This window comes from Aythya ferina (genome assembly GCF_964211825.1).
Source record: "Aythya ferina genome assembly, chromosome: 3".
In the NCBI taxonomy this organism is placed as follows: domain Eukaryota; kingdom Metazoa; phylum Chordata; class Aves; order Anseriformes; family Anatidae; genus Aythya; species Aythya ferina.
This window is the reverse complement of record NC_140298.1, coordinates 70,378,811-70,396,470: the sequence shown is the minus strand read 5'-3', so window position 1 is coordinate 70,396,470 and position 17,660 is coordinate 70,378,811. Positions and strand designations below refer to the sequence as shown.

Sequence of the window (17,660 nt, the reverse complement as noted above, 5' to 3'; positions counted from 1 at the left end):
AAGCATGCTTCTAACCCAGAGTCCATACTATAAGCCCAGATAAAGTATTCCTGCATCAGTACTACCTTTGTTTTTGCCATAACCTACAGAAATTGTTGCCTTACACTTCTAGACTTCCAAAACTTTCCAATAATTACATTCTGGCTCTTTTGGAAACTTCTTTTTTTTTGAGGAGCGTACAGACATCAGAACTGGCCACAGTAACAGCCAAGCTTCATTCATTATATTCACGCAGGGATCAGGACATCTTCCTGGTTCTATGAGATAACAGCTGGTTGACTATGAATAGAATAATTTAGCCAACGAGTTACATAAGGAGTTATCCTATAGGTTATGCCAAAACCCACTTTCAGTGGAGTCTTCATACAGAATGTCAAAACTAACAAAAAATTGATATCATAAAGCAGTGAAACGACTGAATTTAGGGTGTGCAGTGTAGGCTACCTCTCACCATCTAAATTCACCACAAAAAGATTTACATTTGCTGAGCAACTAGATTGTATTAAGCTGCAGTTTTAGCCCAAGAACAAACGCTGGAGTCTCTGCAGATACAAAAAATGGGATAACTTCAAACTGAAATAAAAGCTGTCTCACATGTACATACTGCAAGTATCAACTTCATATACATCCATGGCAAGTCCTCATATAGTGATTCACATTTATCACTACTCACATCTCTTGGTTTGCCTCAGATATAATCAATTATTCCAAATTGTGATGCACTAATTACTTAAGGCACATTTCAAGGCACATTTCAAAATCACCTCACAGTAATTCATTAAAGAGACATTGGTATGTACAATAAATTAAGCAGAAAGTTCAGATGTCTCAGGTGTGTTTAGACCTGTATGCCACACATACCAAAAACTGTGAGGTTTCCTTAATCAATTTCTTGAGCAGATGCTTATTAGATTTTTAAGTGCACAGACACCAAGGTATAACTAGAAGGCATGGCAGTTTAACTTGATTAACGTCTATGAAAATAAGTGTTCCTGATTTTAAGTGAATGATAAAACACGCCAGATCCCTCCCCTAAGACTCTCTCAAAAGCAGTAATTTATTTTCCTCCTACCTAAAAAGAAGCCTGAATATAGAAGTAATGAATGTATTTCACTTTAAGCACATTTCTGCTGAAAACAATGGGATTTAAATTAATAAGCACTGCTCTCCCATGCAAGTCAGCCCATGTTGGAGGATTGCTAGAGCCAGGGCTTACTGGTGAAATACTTGTGCTTCTCCACTTTGTTCAGAAGCCCATGCAAGCTGCCAAGAGTGCTGGTAATGACGCCAGGGACAGGAAGCCGAATTCAGCAGCAGCTGAACCTGTCAGACCTCAAAACTATCCCCAGGATGAAGCGTTGCTTTAATCCAGCTTCTGACTAACCGGGAGGCCTGGAGAGCAGGAGGCAACCTCCATATCTGAGGGAAAGAGTCGCACCCCGGCTGCCAAGCACCACAAGAGCTCCAGTTTTACGCTGCAGTGTGGCAGCAACCTCCCTACCCCACAGGGAGCAACTTCTCTCAACACAGTAATTCTGTAACCCCCAGCCCAACAAATTGCCATAGTCAGGCTTAGCAACAGCCTCAGCCCAAGTCAATGCCAGAACCGTGCTGAATGCCTCATGCATCTGCACCAACTGTGCCACTGGAACCTGACAGGTAGAGAAAACTGACTTTTATATACTGCAAGTGATAGTACAGACAGAGTATCTTTCCCCAAAGCCTCAGTATGGGATGTCTAGTAAGAGCAACTCCAAACAGTCCCTGGAAGAACAGCCAAGAAATGAATCCTGAGACAGATACCTTGCTAAAAGATGGCTTTTCCTATGGTCAGCTCAGGATTCATCTTACCTACCTTTGTCTTTTAAAACATTGGCCATTTCTTATTACATATGCTCTTCCTACAATCAGCTGAGAGGACTAATCCCACTTTTTGTGTTGTTCAGACTCACCTTACAATAGGACAGACTACCTGCTGGAAGGGCCTACATCTCTTTCTCAGCTACAGAAGAAATGGTAATATCTTCATTAAACTAAAGGGCAAAGCTGTAAAAAGTTAAGGTCTCAGACACAGAAGCACTCCTTTAGGTCTGAAATAGAATCCATAATACAACACGGAGACAACAGGTTTAAATCAGCCTATATAAGGTAACCATAGACCACGTGGGGCCAGGGAGAAAACTGGCACTTGCAGATTTTTAGCATGACTAACAGGGAGGAAGAGGTAATAAAATTTTCTTCGTAGGAAAGAGGGGAAACAGGTTATTTACTGCACCCCTTTTTGCTTGTGATTTCTAGTACCAACGGACCTGTGAACTTGGATTTTGTGACTCCTTGAAAGGTTCTCTTCAGTGTTAGCTCAGCTCAGTTCAGACGTGGAGGGAAGAGGAAGCTTTGTTTGAAATGTCCTCCTGCAGAGTACCTAAGGGCTCTCAACCTTTTCAAGCTTCTCAGTGGAGGTTTGTTTTTGTACATAGCGTCTTTAGTTTCCCTTACATTACCCCCTGCATATGTCTAGATTCAATATATTACATTCTGGCTCCTGCATATGAACTACTCATCACTTAATGTTTCCTCAATATCCCTACACATATATGCACTAAAAGCAGCCAAATCTGCACTATGGACTAATTACTTGAAAATTGGAAGGAAACCTGTAAGAATTACAGGACCACAGCAAAACAAACACCTAGGAAGAACACACATCTGTGAAGTTCTTCAACCAAGTTAAAAGACAGGGGCTTTTTCAGTATTTTTGGCAAAAGCTTTCCATGTTTACAGATAAAGAAAAGGCACATTTTGAAGCACGCAATTCCTGCGATTTTGATCACTATTAAATATAAGCTTGAAGAATTATTAAGCAAAGAGGAAAGTCAAAATTGTACAACATAGTTCCTTTTAGTACTTGCTTAAACTTGTAAAGGGTGTTACCTCTTGCTACTAAATACTTTCATTTTCCACCACTAACAGTTTGCCAACTTTGGAGTAAAGATCAAATCCTACTTAAGAAAGAAAGGCCTCTCCTATTTTCAAGTAGTTTGAATTCCTTTCTCCCGCCCCAAACGATAGAAGAACAAAATACCCTGGATTTTGTGCTTGTCCGATTTCTGAAGAATGCTCAAAAGCAAATCATTTATTGATTTAAAAGGAGTCAATTTAATTTAAAAGGAGTCACTCACCATCTTTGGATATATTTTTCAATGTGTCTTTACAATAGATTAAGCAAAGGCATTGAAATATTGCTTATATCATAGGTTATCTGTTACTGCTGTAACTGCTTACTACAGATACCTGTAGTTAAAAAAAATGTTAAGGAAGGTTCAGTGCTTCTTGCAGTTTAACTTTTTTTTTTTTAATGAAGTATTTTTAATATGATACCAGGAAGGTTGCTTAGGACAAGCTTTTATTGAACCTGTAACAGTTCGCTGTGACATCATATATGTTCTAGTCTAAATAGCTCTGGGAATTGCTCAATGGATTATTCACCACTGTATGACTGATAGGAAGGGAAGATATAAAATTCTTCTACCTGAACAGTTACTTATCACTTAAAATAAAATATTTTATTACCAAGAATGACTTAACATGATTCACTCAACTACCTGACACACTAGCATTTACTAAGACCACCACCACAAAACTCTAAGAGGCTGGCAACCTCTTCGCAAACGAAAGGGTCGTACAAGACTGTAAAAGCTGAGTGGTGGTCACCAGTTACAAACAATACACCTAAATAAAAAAAATAAAATTAATGCTACAAATTACACCTTTAAGAGACTAGAAGGTGAGATTACGGGAGCAATTGCAGAGTCTGTGGGACAAAGATTTTGTTTGTAATAACTTCTAGCCGCTTTAACCATCAAAGTATGGGAGTCACACTTAATTACTAGAATACTCATACAAAGTACGATTCCTATCTCAGCTGCAACAGTCACATTTACTAGAACAACTACACAGAGGGTGTGATAGGTGACCCACAATTTGTTTCCCAACCTTCAGAGATGACTCTTTCCCATGAATCTCCCTTGCACATTACAGAAGACAAAAGGGCACAGTGGCTTCAAAGGTCACCGTGCAGAAAAAACTGCTGTCACACCATATTGTACACAAATCAAATGCATTCCTTTGGAATGCACCGAGCTTGATTCTGCAGTCTCTACTCAGGCAAAATTTGCAGAGATATCACACAGATAACACACGGAAAGATTTAGGGTGTGGCTGGGCAAGGCAGATCTTTCAGCAAGTCACCTGCAGTCCAGACAAGGAAAGAGACTGTATATTGTGTGCTCTTAGAGTTTGTGTATTGGAGACATGATTGCTAATATTTGTTTATATTTCCAAAATACTTTGATGCAGTCTATAAGGCTGTGGAACTCAACCTGCAATTGATGTGCCCAACAAATCAAACATTAAGATTTACAAACTTATCAATTGCATGTGACAACACAAGAGGCACCAGGAATAGGAGTAGTCTTAATCAAAAGATTTAGGAACCTCAATGTAAAAAAATAAATAAAATAAATAAAAATAGTTTTTGGTTTTTTTTTTTTTTACTACAACTATTAACCTATGGGATTCACTGCAAAAGCAATGTTACTTTCCAGAAAATAACTTCATTTTACACACAACCCTGAGAAAAAGCAAGGAATTTGCCTCAGGTCAATCATGCCAAGCCTAGAATTAGTTCCAAAACAATTTTGCTGTTATGGAAATGCTTTTAAAAACACAGCCACAAGAACAAACTATTTTTACCTCTCTGATGAGATCTTATCTCATATACTATCATACTTTGCAAGTCAGCAAGCCAACATTTCCATGTTGTAGCCAACATGCTGTAGTCAAGGGCAGGAAATTTAATCTGAAGTTTCCACAGAGGCATTAGATATCAGAGTACAGAAAAACATCTTCAAACACAGAAATTCTAAAAAGTATACAAGCATATTTAAAATTAAACAACAGTTAAAAATATCACTTACACGCCACTTAGCACATTTATGGATTGTGTTCTCAGCCCATATCCAGTGTCTTTCAAATTGGAAATAATTCCTAATACATTAATGTTGGAACCCTTTGATCCAAAGTCTTTTTCACTGTACATTATCATATGGGAGCTTGTGAAGTCCTGTTAAAAAAAAAAAAAAAAAAAAAAAAAGAGAAGCACCATAAGGAAAATGCAACATGATGTTTCAATGCACTCAGGAGATTTCTACTGCACATTCTTGGAACTTACGCCAACAACAGGTCGCAGTGACTGCAACTCTTCATCATAGCCACCCCAGTCCGTCCAGTCCCGATACGCTCCTTCTTCCAGCAAGTACTGATGGCCTTCAAACCCAGGCTTCTCGTAAGCAACCCAGCTAAATAACAACAACAGAATCTGTGTGTGAAAATGAATTGCCACTATGTCTTTTCAGGGAACAAAAAGAATTGTGAAATTTGTTCTTTTCTTTTCCTCTCTTCCATTGCACATATAGGAGTCTCCTAAATATTTTTTTCATTGACATTAATATAATTATATAATCCCTTCAAACATGAAAAAAGTCCAATAAAAATACTTGCTAAACTTCCCGGAGGTAAAACAAAAAAGTGAAGAGTGACATTATGTTGACCACTCTTGGTGGAGAGACAAGGCACACACACACAAAAAAAAAAAAAAAAAAAAACACCACACACCACACCTTTCCTGGCTTGTTATGATAAAGAACTTCAAGTTAATTTGAGAAACCTTCGCTAACCAAAGCCAAATGAAATTCTGTAACTAATCCACACCTGAGGTTTAAAACAGTTAATCATGGAAACAGCACTACAACAGAAGAGAGGGAAGTTAGCTGACTTAGGCTGTTCTGTCAGCTTGGCAGCCTTTCTACCCCTTCTCTCACAACCGTGAAATCAGGGTGACAAAGAATGCAGTCATTGCTGTGAATGTTTGCAAACTTACCTCAGACAAACAAAAAAACCCACAAACTAAACCAAATCAACAACAACAAAACTAGGAAGACAAAAGCAAACAGGTACTGAATTTATCCACTGCAAATTCCAATCTACAGAGTTACCACTTCAGCTGAAGGGGAAATAGTGCTGGTGTTTTCCCACTTACATTCCTCCCAGTACTTTCATGGATCCCACTGATGTAAATGGAAGACTTCTCTTTTCTTCTGATTCCTTGTCATTGAGCATAAAGATCTCTGATTCTACTTCCACATGTCTTCCTTCAAAGAAAGGCTTCTCATAAATGACTACCTGTCACAAAAATGAAGTAAAAGAAAAGCTGCAGAGCATAAGTTCTGACAACAGTCAGTTTCTTTTGTATGGGTGCCTAGAGGAAGAAGATAATGAAACTAAGTAATAGGGTCTCTTTTTAAGACATCTTCCCTTAGACACGCAACATTGGGGCTTAAATGTTCACTACTTGTCAGCATTATCCAGACAGCTGTTAATACTGTCATGTACGTGTGATAGATGCAAAAATTTTTCAGAAATTACAGTTTCATGGTGTGGTCGCATGCCGCATGACCAGCCTCTAAGCCATCAGTACACAATCAAGATAGATTTATCCACCCACATGTAGTTCATGTGTATGTTGATAGTATACCTTTCAACAATCAAATAAATACTGATTTTTACCTTTGGCTCTCCAGCACATTCAACTTTGCGACCACCCTGTTGGCAAGGAAAGAAAATAAAAAAGAGAGAAAAATAAGTAGTCACCTATACCAAGTTGTCATCAACTCTTCATAAGAAGCTGGAATTAGGATGAAATCTTTTTTGTAGGCCACAAATGGAGAACAAGAAGATTAAAAGCAGAAATAGATGCAATCAGATGTTAAAAGTTCAAGAATTTTATAGGCTAAAATGTTTTTTTTTTTTTTTTTTTTTTTTTTTTTTAAAAGACTTACATTTCTGTGAGGCTTGAGAAATTTAGTCACCTTAACATACTATTTCTAACATATAAAAGGCGATGTAGCTTGCAAGTAATAACAACATTTTACCATTTTCAAGGGCCTCATGGACCTAATATAGGCTTCTTTCTTCTCCCAGAAAGCTAGATTAGGATATTCACCAGGCTCCAGCATTAAAGGGACTCCCTGGAAACCAGGTTCTTCGTAAATTAGCCATCTAAAGTAGAGGAGGAGTGGAAAGCAAGAATTAAAATAAAATAAAAACATTTCTAAACAGTAAAGAACAAGACAAAGTGTTTACTTTAGAAATAATATCACTGTACTCCTAAAAAACCTTTGTTTCTTTGTCTTTACCACTGAAGGTCCCAACTATAAGCTGGTATACTGGCAAACTTCTGTGTCTGTGCAGGAACCACAGACAATGCATGTTTTGTTTGAGCAGGCTAAAAAAATCAGTACAGTGAACAGGCAGTGAGGAATTTGACTCCGTCTTATCTGGGGGCATCATCAGTTTTAGACTGAAGTTTCAAGATTTAAGGTTGCTGTGTATTATTTTTAGAATAGCTTTAAAATACTCAGAATAAATTTTCTAGAAGCTGAAAATCTCTGCTACCCTAGACTTGGATTTATTGCAAGATCTGATCGATACAGAACTCTAATCTTTTGTTGCTAATTAATATGTTAAAAAAAAAAAAAAAAACTTCTTTGAAATCTACTTCCAAATTACTGAGCGGGACAGCAACAGAAGTTTTTCAAAGCTTTTTTAACCAGTAATCACTTAAGACGTGTTCTGAGCTTATGCTAACTGGCACGAGTTAGCATAGTTTCATTGCAGACATATGGTTCCAAAGAAACAAAGAACTTTAATTTTATTGGTATCTATAGCCAAATATTAGATGCATTATGTGCTTCATAGTCGCCCCCTGCTCAGTAAGCCCTCAGCTTCACTGCAAGAATTTAAACACATGGGAGACCAAAGAGAGAGTACAATCAGAAGATAATGGTACGTTGCCTCATTTTTGTTGGCAGCTTTTAATAAACAATAATTAAGCACGCACACTGGGAAACCTTAAGATACAACCACACCCACATGGCAAAGTGACTCAGAATCAAAGCCTGCCTCAACTGCCAGTACAGTGAACTATGTCATGCTTATAAACTAAAGGAAAGAAAACTTGCAAAATGCAGAAAAGCAGCAGCAATTTACTGAATTTCTCACGCAAGCAATTGGCAGAAGAAGTGACATCTTTCTACACTGGACTAGTACCCAAGAGATTGTTTTCCAACTGTTTCGTTTCCTGATTGAAATACTAGTCCTCTTTCCCTCAAGAGAGCCAAATGCAACAGAGAGAAATTAAGACTTTACTAGTTTACACAGATATAGTGCAAAAAACACTCTCACACTGATATAAAAACCAGAAATAAAGTTGAGAGATAGATCATAGAATCATAGAATATCCTGAGTTGGAAGGGACCCTTAAGGATCATCAAGTCCAACTCTTGACACCGCACAGGTCTACCCAAAAGTTCAGACCATGTGCCTAAGTGCACAGTCCAATCTCTTCTTAAATTCAGACAGGCTCAGTGCAGTGACCACTTCCCTGGGGAGCCTGTTCCAGTGTGCAACCACCCTCTGAGATGGAAAGCTGAGAGGTAGATGGAATCAGTTGATAACCAACCTCCAAATAACATATCTGCCAAGAGTAATAAAATCAGATATGTAATTTGCTTGCAGTTCAACACAAACTTCTGCCAGAGAACCAGTTATATGAACATCTTAAAATTTTCCTACATACCCGAGTGCTTCTTTTTTTTTTCCTCTTAAATCAAGATGTAAAAATTTAATTAGATAAATGTATTTTATCTGATAACTAAAATGTCTCATCCATCATGAGGCGTATTTGAATACATCTCTGCAGCAATATGTAATATTCGTCTTTAGCTGGGTAGTTTTCAGTAGTTAAATAAAACATTTGGAGAAAGGCAAATGCTACCAGAGCCCAAACATGACACAGCCAACAGGTAGCACCCAATGTCTGTACACCCTGTAAAATGCTCTGAAGAACCTAAGATTACTGAGAGTGGTTCTACTCTCTCACTTGTTCTGAAAGCAATCTACCTCTCCTGCATTGTTTTACCCATGCCACTTTGAGGAATATTTTCAGTACTGATTTACAGGTTTACTTATTAAGGTATCAAAATTGCCATTTCTACAGTAGCTGGATTGTTTCTTGGAGGTCTCTTTTAACATAAATCTGCATAGTTCATGGCACACATTACACTCCTGATTTACATAGCCAGATGTTTTCAGGTGATATAACATGCATTCTTAATCATCACTATAAAAACACTAACTAAAATGCACCATGAAATAAAAGGATGCTTTCTCAAGTCCACACTTGACACTACATCTTATAACAGCTTAAAAATTTCTTTTCGTATGAGTTAAAGTTTAGAAATGGAAGCAAGTGGGAAAGATGGTTTTATCATACCATTTCATCTCCCTCCTCTCATTTCTTATAAGTTTGCCTGAATGAGAAAGAGCAGCAGAGAAAAACTCATTCCTTTACTACATTTTTTTTTACTCCATGCAAATTAAAAAAACCTGTCTCTAACACAAAACATTTTCAGAGGTCAGCCTCTCCAAGAGTGAAGCATTACAGTGATGTACTAACGTTACTGTCAACAAAAACTACCAAAATATATGACTGGAATAAATATAGCCTGCTTGAACGTCTGATAGGTGTAACCTGTGGTTTAAAACCAATTCCTTTCATAGCAGTACACATTCACACAGAACTATGCGCTTACATGCCCCAGTGTACTTTGATAGAACAAGTCTTCTGCGTGGTGCCAAACACCCCTGTTTCTTCAGTGTCGTCAAAAAAGGAAGTCACGATTCCCAGCCCTTCAGGTTCTGTGTACAAATCAATTCGGCTGACCCTGTAATCCTGACAAAATGAAGAAGATTGCAATAATCACTTCATCTGTGCTGTGAGTTCTGTAATTAATGTGGATAACAGTTTTGTAACTCCTGTTTGTTTTAAATCGTTTCCCCTCTTGTCAATTATGGCTATTATCAGCCACCTGTCATAAAAGTAAAACTAGGCCAGTTGCCTGTCTCTGTTTGGACAAAGACAGCAGTCAACCTCTTAACCAGCATGTACGTTGTTTACCTTCTGCCATCTAGGCAGGAATGCACCTTCTTTCACCACTTAATACCTCCTCTAGCAAATTGAAAGTTAACATAACACCAAGCAAGACATTCTTGAAAAGAATTAATTTAAACAAGAATTGTAGTTACAAGCAATGCATATTCCTCTTTTTTTTCTTTCCTAGTCAAATACCTTTATAGTTCATGCTTACTTTGGTGACCTGCAAACATACTTACTGGTAGGTTTAAAGTGCAGGTAGGAAGGTTGCTCCACCATATGTGGAACTCCCCGGTTAGTTTGTGCATATATGTGTATTTTTTTAATATCAAAAAAGCTTTGTGGGTGTTTTGTCTTGGGTGTAAGTTTGATAAATACACTAAAAAAAACATGAGCAAAAATACCTTACACATGCTTCTGAAATTAGGAGCCTGTGGAATTACTGATAGTTTTCTAGAAAGCTTTTCCTACCAAGCTAAAAAGCATATACTGTATATTAAGTTTCCGCAGCATTTTGGAGGCTATTTTGATGAACACTGTTCTCTTCCCAATGTGTCCTTCTAGTAAGTTTTACCAGAATTTCTATTATTAACCAAACAAAACAACAACCACCCCCCCATCCACCCACATTTATTTTGTGATTACACAATAAATTCAACCTCGAAGACTGCATTTTTATATCAGTCTAAAACTTCACCAAGCATTAAGACTTGCGTAAGATTTTCTTTAATTACATTACTTGCCTTAACAACATGTCTTATTGAACCAATCACCACAGATTTGCATTCATTTTGCTCTTCAGAAGCACTCGCACCCCAGATATCTGAGAGTTCCAGCTCTCCTTCTTCCAGAGGAACAGAGGGGCCTTCAAAATTTGGCTTCTCATAGAGTATCCAGCTTAAAATAAAAAATTCTCATTTTTATATGTCATTTTACCAAGTGTGATTTCCAAAATCATGCTCCCATTTAATAACTTTTTTTCCACAAGAAGTATTATTTCTAGACCCTCCAAGCCACCCCAATACAGCTAAATGACCCAACACTGCTGATGCAAGTCACTTCTGGTCTCTGTGATATTTTTAAAAGCAATGATAAAAATAAAGATGCCTACTGCTGACTTTGTAATTTCATCAAAAACTACTCCTCCACCCTCTTTAAACTGATGATCTGGGACAGGAGTGCTGTCTATGTATACCAGACTTTTGCATGAGATATTAATCAGAACCAATATGTAGGTCAGAAAATGTTGACACTGCAGACTGCTGTGTAATGTATAAACAGACAAGATACTTGCTTGAATCCTGTGAACAGCAGCCTGGAGTTCTACACAGGCTGGTATTGATGTGCAGAAGGATAAGACTGTTCAGAAGACAAGTACAACTTCATTTTTAGCTGCAGGTTTCAATAGCTAACTAGATAAAAAACTATATCCATCTGCAATTATAAAACACTCCCCTAGAGCTCTCAGTTGCAGGGGAGGAAAAAAGAAACAAAAATAACTCTTAGTGAAACTCCTAGTAGCTCTTAGTGAAAACATGCTGGACAAGAAGAGAGTCCTGGTTCACACAGACCAAAAGACTTTCGTTCAGAAACCAGCACACTTCCTAGTATCTCCTACTGCAGCTGGCCCTTGTTGCTCCAGCTTTATATTGGATCGTTCCCTTTGAGAACCTGCTGTTTGACTGTATTATAGCCTTGTCACAACTTAACTTGCCATGCTATCCACACCAGTAATGACTGTTCTTTAATGCTGCAAAGAAAGTAGGAGATGAACTTGTTTTGAATTATTCTCATATAACCTGGCTTTTAGAAAAATTTCCTCTGGACTCACCACAGAAACAGTCTGTTATCTTTACAGCATTGTTTCATACCTTTGGACAAGGAATTCATCTTCTGCATCCAGGTTAACACAGCCTAAACCCACATCAAAACTTTTCAAATCCTTTGCTAGCCTTTTACACCAATTCAAATACTACCCAGGAACCCATAAAGGAGAGAGGAGTCAAAAGGGCAGCGAAACTGAACAGAATCTGTCTTTTCATCCCACCAGGGTAAAATGTTGCACTCCTCCAGATGGTAACACTAGATCCAATTATCAGCAAAGTCAGCTAGCACAGATCATTCTTATTGCAGGAGGTACAATAAATACCACATTTCCTTTTCAAAGGTGTCTACATTACATTGCCACCTCCAAAGTAGCCCTATTATGAATTACTACTTGTACTGTTCCAAAGGATTTCTGGACAAATCAGTGATAAAGAATTAAAACTTCTCTCTTACCATCCTCTGATGACTTTAACTAAAATTGTAGGTGACAGAACCCAAGAACTGCAATCCACAACGTCATGGAAAACTTCAATACCATTCTCTTGATAGTCTGATTCACAGTATATCACTAACTGTGTTTAAAACAAAACAAAACCAAAAACATATAATTCTTTATTTAAAAGCATAGCAAGATAGAGAGGAACAGTGAAGATCATAAAATTGATCTTACCTTCCCAGGTCTGGGATTGATTTTGCTTTGTCCATTTCTTGAAAGTGCCTAACAGACAGCAAGGAGAGAAAAGTCACAAATACAAAACAAACCATAAACCTATTCAATAAAGATGCTCAGCTATTAAAATAAGTTAGTGAAACAAAATAAAAGTTATTCTGGACAGTAAAAAGTTGGTAACACTTCACCTAAACCTATTTCCTGCTTCAATTCCTTCTTTCTGAAGAGCTATATATTAGTATGAATTACACACTTAATTTTTTATTAAATAAACTCTGAATTATCATCTCACTGGAGACAAGTAATCTCAGATTTGAAATGTTTTAAAATCCTTTTTATCATCTTCCTATGTATTCCAGAAGCTTCAGACAAGAGTAGCAAGGTAAGTATTCTCCAAAAAGTGTGAGGCTCTGTGCAACATGACAGACTAAAAATGCTGAGAACAAATGAAACGCACTCAGGTATACAAAATCTAAAGCAATAGTTTTACATCAGTGGTGAATTATACCATACAGAATATAAGGAAAAAGCTGTGGTTGTATCACGTAATCTCAAAACAAGTAAAGAAAGGGTTGCAATTAGGTGTTTGGTTTCCTAGCAAAGGCTGAAGTGCTCATTCTTGGACAGGGTCTTGCTCTGCTAGATAATATTCATACAAACCAAAAGAGAGAACCTGCCCCCAAAGAGCTCACAGCCTAAGATAACCAGCAACACGTGCAGGGAATTAACGAGAACATTTTAGCCACCATGCAGGGCAAGGCAGCGGTCCCAGGACAGAGCTCCTAACCACCATCAGATTCTTGTAGGCATCATCAAGACAAGTTGAAGCACGACTGGTTTTTCAGCCTGTGCTTCAATTCCAGTTAGAACTCGCTCTGTATTTTAAGGAACGCTGGAGTCATTGTTTTAGGCTGCCCTTACTGTTTTCCTTCACACTACCCTTTAGCCTCTTCATCACCATCATCTTAGTCAGTGAAAGATGTCACCCAAACATTTTTGACTCCTGTTTAAGTTGAGCAAGACACTTCAGAGTCAGCAACAGTGCTGCAGAAGTCCTGAAACCCTACAGAGCCTAATGGGTTTTTCCCAAGAGCAGTCCTATGTGTGGATACACACCCTTGCCACATCAGGCCTCCATATTCTAATGAAATATTGCAGCTCACTCTGGGACAACAATTTAAGTGACAAAACATCAGTATTAGTCATTTAGTTTCAAATTCAGGTGTTGAAATCCTAGCCGCACCATCCAGAGTAGGAGCCCCTTTTTAACTGGCAGCATAAGCCTGCACTACTGCAAGTAAACCCCCTAACTTACATCCCCACATTAATTAAAAACTTCTCGTGATAGAAAATCTACATCCTCAAAACTGCAAGGTAGGATGGCTGATTTCTATCTGCAAGGCAAAGAAAGAAGAATTTATTTCTACTTTCCCATACATTTTAGTAGAACTGCAACAGCAGATAATCTTCTGCTTTGAAAAAGTATTTCTCAAGCTTATGATATGCTACTTCAATTCCACAAATCACATTAATATCACTATTAAACTTTGGAGAACATATTTCTTCCCATGGTTCCTCAATTTCCTCATCATATTTTTCCTCCTGGGCAACAACAAGGACCAACATCCACAGAAAGAGTGAATGCTATAGCATGTTGATTCATAATTCTGAAGATCGAAATCAATTATCCCACATTAGGGTAAAGTTTCCTCTGAGGGAAAATGCAGGTCTGCCTCTATTCATGATGAACACATGCTCAGAGTCAGACCAAGGGGCATCCTTCCACTGCAGCAGCACTTTCAACAAGCACTACTAATCAATTCTTAAATTACTCCTACAGACTATATACCTTCTACCAAGTGTATGGGAATACTGGGAGCAGAAAGGATAGACTAACAGAGTTTGCTCTGCTACTCATTTAACAGTGCAATGACTGAATGTCTTACCAAAGGAACAGAGGGATTAGTACCAAAAGAAGAAGTAGATTCAAGTTTTCTGAAGTTTGCAGAAAGCATCCTAGCAATTTACGATAAAAAACAGACTTACACAATTTATAATAGAGAAGAGTCTCAGAATAGGGGCACCACAAAGAAATGCAATCGTGTTAACAGATGCCATTGCATGCACCTCATTTTTGTGTGGCAAACATCAAATAAAAATGCTACTACATCCATGCTGATTTTGTCCAGCTATAATCTACGCCTATTCCACCAAAAGGGGAAACTAAACAAAAACAACGTACAGATATTGTCTACAGAAAATGTATAAGTTGGTAACTTTCCAGACAGACTTTAAATGACATGATACTTACATCCACATCTAATAAACCAGTGGGGACATTTGATTCATATCTGTTTGTCCCTAACCAGCTGGAAAAACTTTTCTCAGGGTTCCCATAGTTAGGCATTTGTAAGCTTAGTTCTTTTTTTGCGCTATCTGGTTGCATGTACTTCTCCACATAACTTGGAAACTTCATATCTGAAAGACACTGAATTGCAAAATCAAAATTAGCAGCCATCCAGCAGCTAAACAGAATCTTACATGGGTGCATTTCATGAATGATCTTTATTACCTCCGATTTTTGAGGCATGCTGAATGGCCCAGGAACATCCTGTTGTAAAGAAGGCATCCCCGAGGACTCAGCTGTAAAAGCTGTTGTGTTATTTACTGAAGTCATGGAAGGATTAAGGAACTTTTCTTTAGATGTAGCTGACAGCAAGCTTGAGAAGAGTGAGCTTTTTTCAAGGCGGGATCTCTTAATTTCACCATCTGTACCATCATTGATCTCTTTTCCATTTATTTCCTGAGTAAAGGCAGGTTCATCTCTATTACATGATTGCAGAGCTTTAAATATTATGCTCTGCTCTGTCGATGCACGCTTGGGCCTCACTCTGGCTATCGTTTCCAAACTTTGCATTTTAATCTGTTGGGCTGGTAACAGATCCTGTGTTTTTTCCCTTCTGAGTCCCAAACCAAAGGTAAATACACTAGGATCAAATACTTTCTCTAAGTTGTCTTCATGAATCGGAGGCATTGCAAAGTGGGGTGCTGGCGACTTGGGAAGCTTCGACCTTTTCTTCTTCTGTGGTAAACAAACTGAGCTGTCTAAGTTTTTTATTGTTTCAGCAAACTTCTTCATGTCAGTTGGGGAATCAAAAATGCTATCATCTTCAGCAGAGCCATTGTACGTTTTGCCTGGGCTCGTTTGTGCATCGCTGTTGTGCTCTGATACCGATATATTACCTAGACTGCTGTCATCTTGCTGCAGTGCCTCAAAGCTCAGGTCTCCGGGCTTCGCCTTCTTATCTCCATTTTCCATCTTCTGAGGTTCTGATTTAGAAACCTGAGGAGATTGTAGAGGACATTTATCATTGCTGCAAGGAGATAAAACCTCTGTGTCTGACAGCACCTTTTCTTCATTTCTGGGGAATTCTGGGCTTGTGTTATTTCTCTGGGAGGAATTGTCTTGAGCGCTTTCACTTTTAACAGGTGAGAGCAAAGACAGTTTAAAAGGCGAACTTTCTTTTTTAGCTGTGGTTAATTCTGGATCAAGTTGCTTCAGAGAGACACTGCTAGCATCAATTTTGCTACTTTGGTTAAAAAGGGATATTGCAGCCTTTACTTTAAGCTCCGTTGCCTTCCCAACATCCTCATGAGATGCAGAGCCTTCTTCGTTTTTGCCTTTTAATTCCACAGTGCTTTCCTTCTCTGATGTGCCATTCTCGAATATCTTCTGGCGACTGTTTTGCTTATTTAACGTTTTATCAGGCAATTCACTTTCCTTAGGTTGTTTTCCAAATTTCAGCTTTGCTCTGCCAACAAATGTGCTTGGTACAGTACTATTTTTTGAAGCAGAGATGTCAGGAGGCCTCTGGCTCTGGTTAGCGCATTTATTTTCAAACAAGGAGATTTTGTTGGCAATGCTGCTATTAGTTTTATTAACTGGTTTTTCAAGAGTATCCTGCTCACTTTCTAAACTGTCTTGATTTGTAGGTGCTTTAAAATTCAGTTCTACATTCTTCGGCTTGGCTGGACTACAGGAAGCAAAGTGATATAGTTACATCTTTCAGTAACCTTGAAAAGACTTTTAACAGTTTTTAAAACAACAAAATGCAGCATTATCATGATTTTTTCCATAGTCACATTCAGTTCAAATTTCGGTTTCTCAAAAGGAATTTAAAAAGGAGCAGCTACGTGAACAGCAACAAAAATAAATTAGACACTAAATAAGAATACGTTTCAAACATGCACCTAATACTTTAATGCTCTGTAAAACAGAAACACAGCAGCCTACAGCATCTGCAAATGAGGCAGAGAACTACTTATGACTGACAGACATTAAAATTTAATAGTGAATAGGCAGAATAAATTATACACATGCAATTCCCTACAGAGCTTAGGAAACAAATCCCAATTCATTAAGGTGATAATGAGTTGGTTAACATTTGAATATACCTCTCCAACAAGTTCTGAAGACATCTGTTCAGATTCTTTGCAGTCCTTTTACTGCAGAAGCAACCTTAAATCAAGTGAAAGACCTCTTCTGGATTCATTATTGCTGGTGGAAAAGATCATAGTCCCCGACCCACTGCAGGTGCTCATCACTATTTGGCTAAACCAACACCACATGTGAGGACTCTCCCATTTCCTTCAGGTAAAGTCAGCTAACAATTTAAATTGTGTAAACTAACCCTGCTGAATTTACAAGAACTGAATTGGGAAACGCTTGTAGAGACTTCTCCACCAGAGTGGCTGGAAAATGAGGGCACAGCGCAAAGTACTTGTATGCTGTGGCAGAAGGCTGCGGATGCACAGGTGACCATTTCAAACCTCCTTCATCTGAACACCTAGATCCAGGGAAAAGCATTGCATTTGTCTGTGTCACCTGCTGCTGCAGGAACAGTATGAGCAGCTGTGAAAAACTTTGAGGACGTGCCCTGCTTTATCAGTCAGATAGGAGTGCCAAGCAGCCCACTGACACCTCACAGACAGAGCTGCTCTCCAAAAAGGTATCTGGAGGCATTCTGCAGCAAGAGGATTTACAGAAACAAAACTGAAAACAGTGGGAGATGATTAAAAATTAGCTTGCAGGGGCCTGATAAGCTCTATCAA

The 17,660-nt window shown here is 38.3% G+C and overlaps 1 protein-coding gene across 3 annotated transcripts in view; it reads right to left on the bottom strand.

Moving 5' to 3' along the window:
* Window positions 1-17,660, bottom strand: part of CRYBG1 (crystallin beta-gamma domain containing 1) — a 95,689-nt gene that overhangs the window by 17,849 nt on the left and 60,180 nt on the right. For all 3 annotated transcript variants that reach the window (XM_084514547.1, XM_084514548.1, XM_084514549.1), the window contains 11 exons: window positions 15,121-16,582; window positions 14,860-15,036; window positions 12,549-12,596; window positions 12,332-12,450; window positions 10,795-10,948; window positions 9,711-9,850; window positions 6,990-7,116; window positions 6,625-6,660; window positions 6,098-6,240; window positions 5,231-5,357; window positions 4,977-5,122 (listed from right to left, as the gene is read on the bottom strand). In XM_084514547.1, coding sequence (XP_084370673.1) covers window positions 4,977-5,122; window positions 5,231-5,357; window positions 6,098-6,240; window positions 6,625-6,660; window positions 6,990-7,116; window positions 9,711-9,850; window positions 10,795-10,948; window positions 12,332-12,450; window positions 12,549-12,596; window positions 14,860-15,036; window positions 15,121-16,582 — 2,679 coding nt within the window. The remainder of the gene's footprint in view (window positions 1-4,976; window positions 5,123-5,230; window positions 5,358-6,097; window positions 6,241-6,624; window positions 6,661-6,989; window positions 7,117-9,710; window positions 9,851-10,794; window positions 10,949-12,331; window positions 12,451-12,548; window positions 12,597-14,859; window positions 15,037-15,120; window positions 16,583-17,660) is intronic.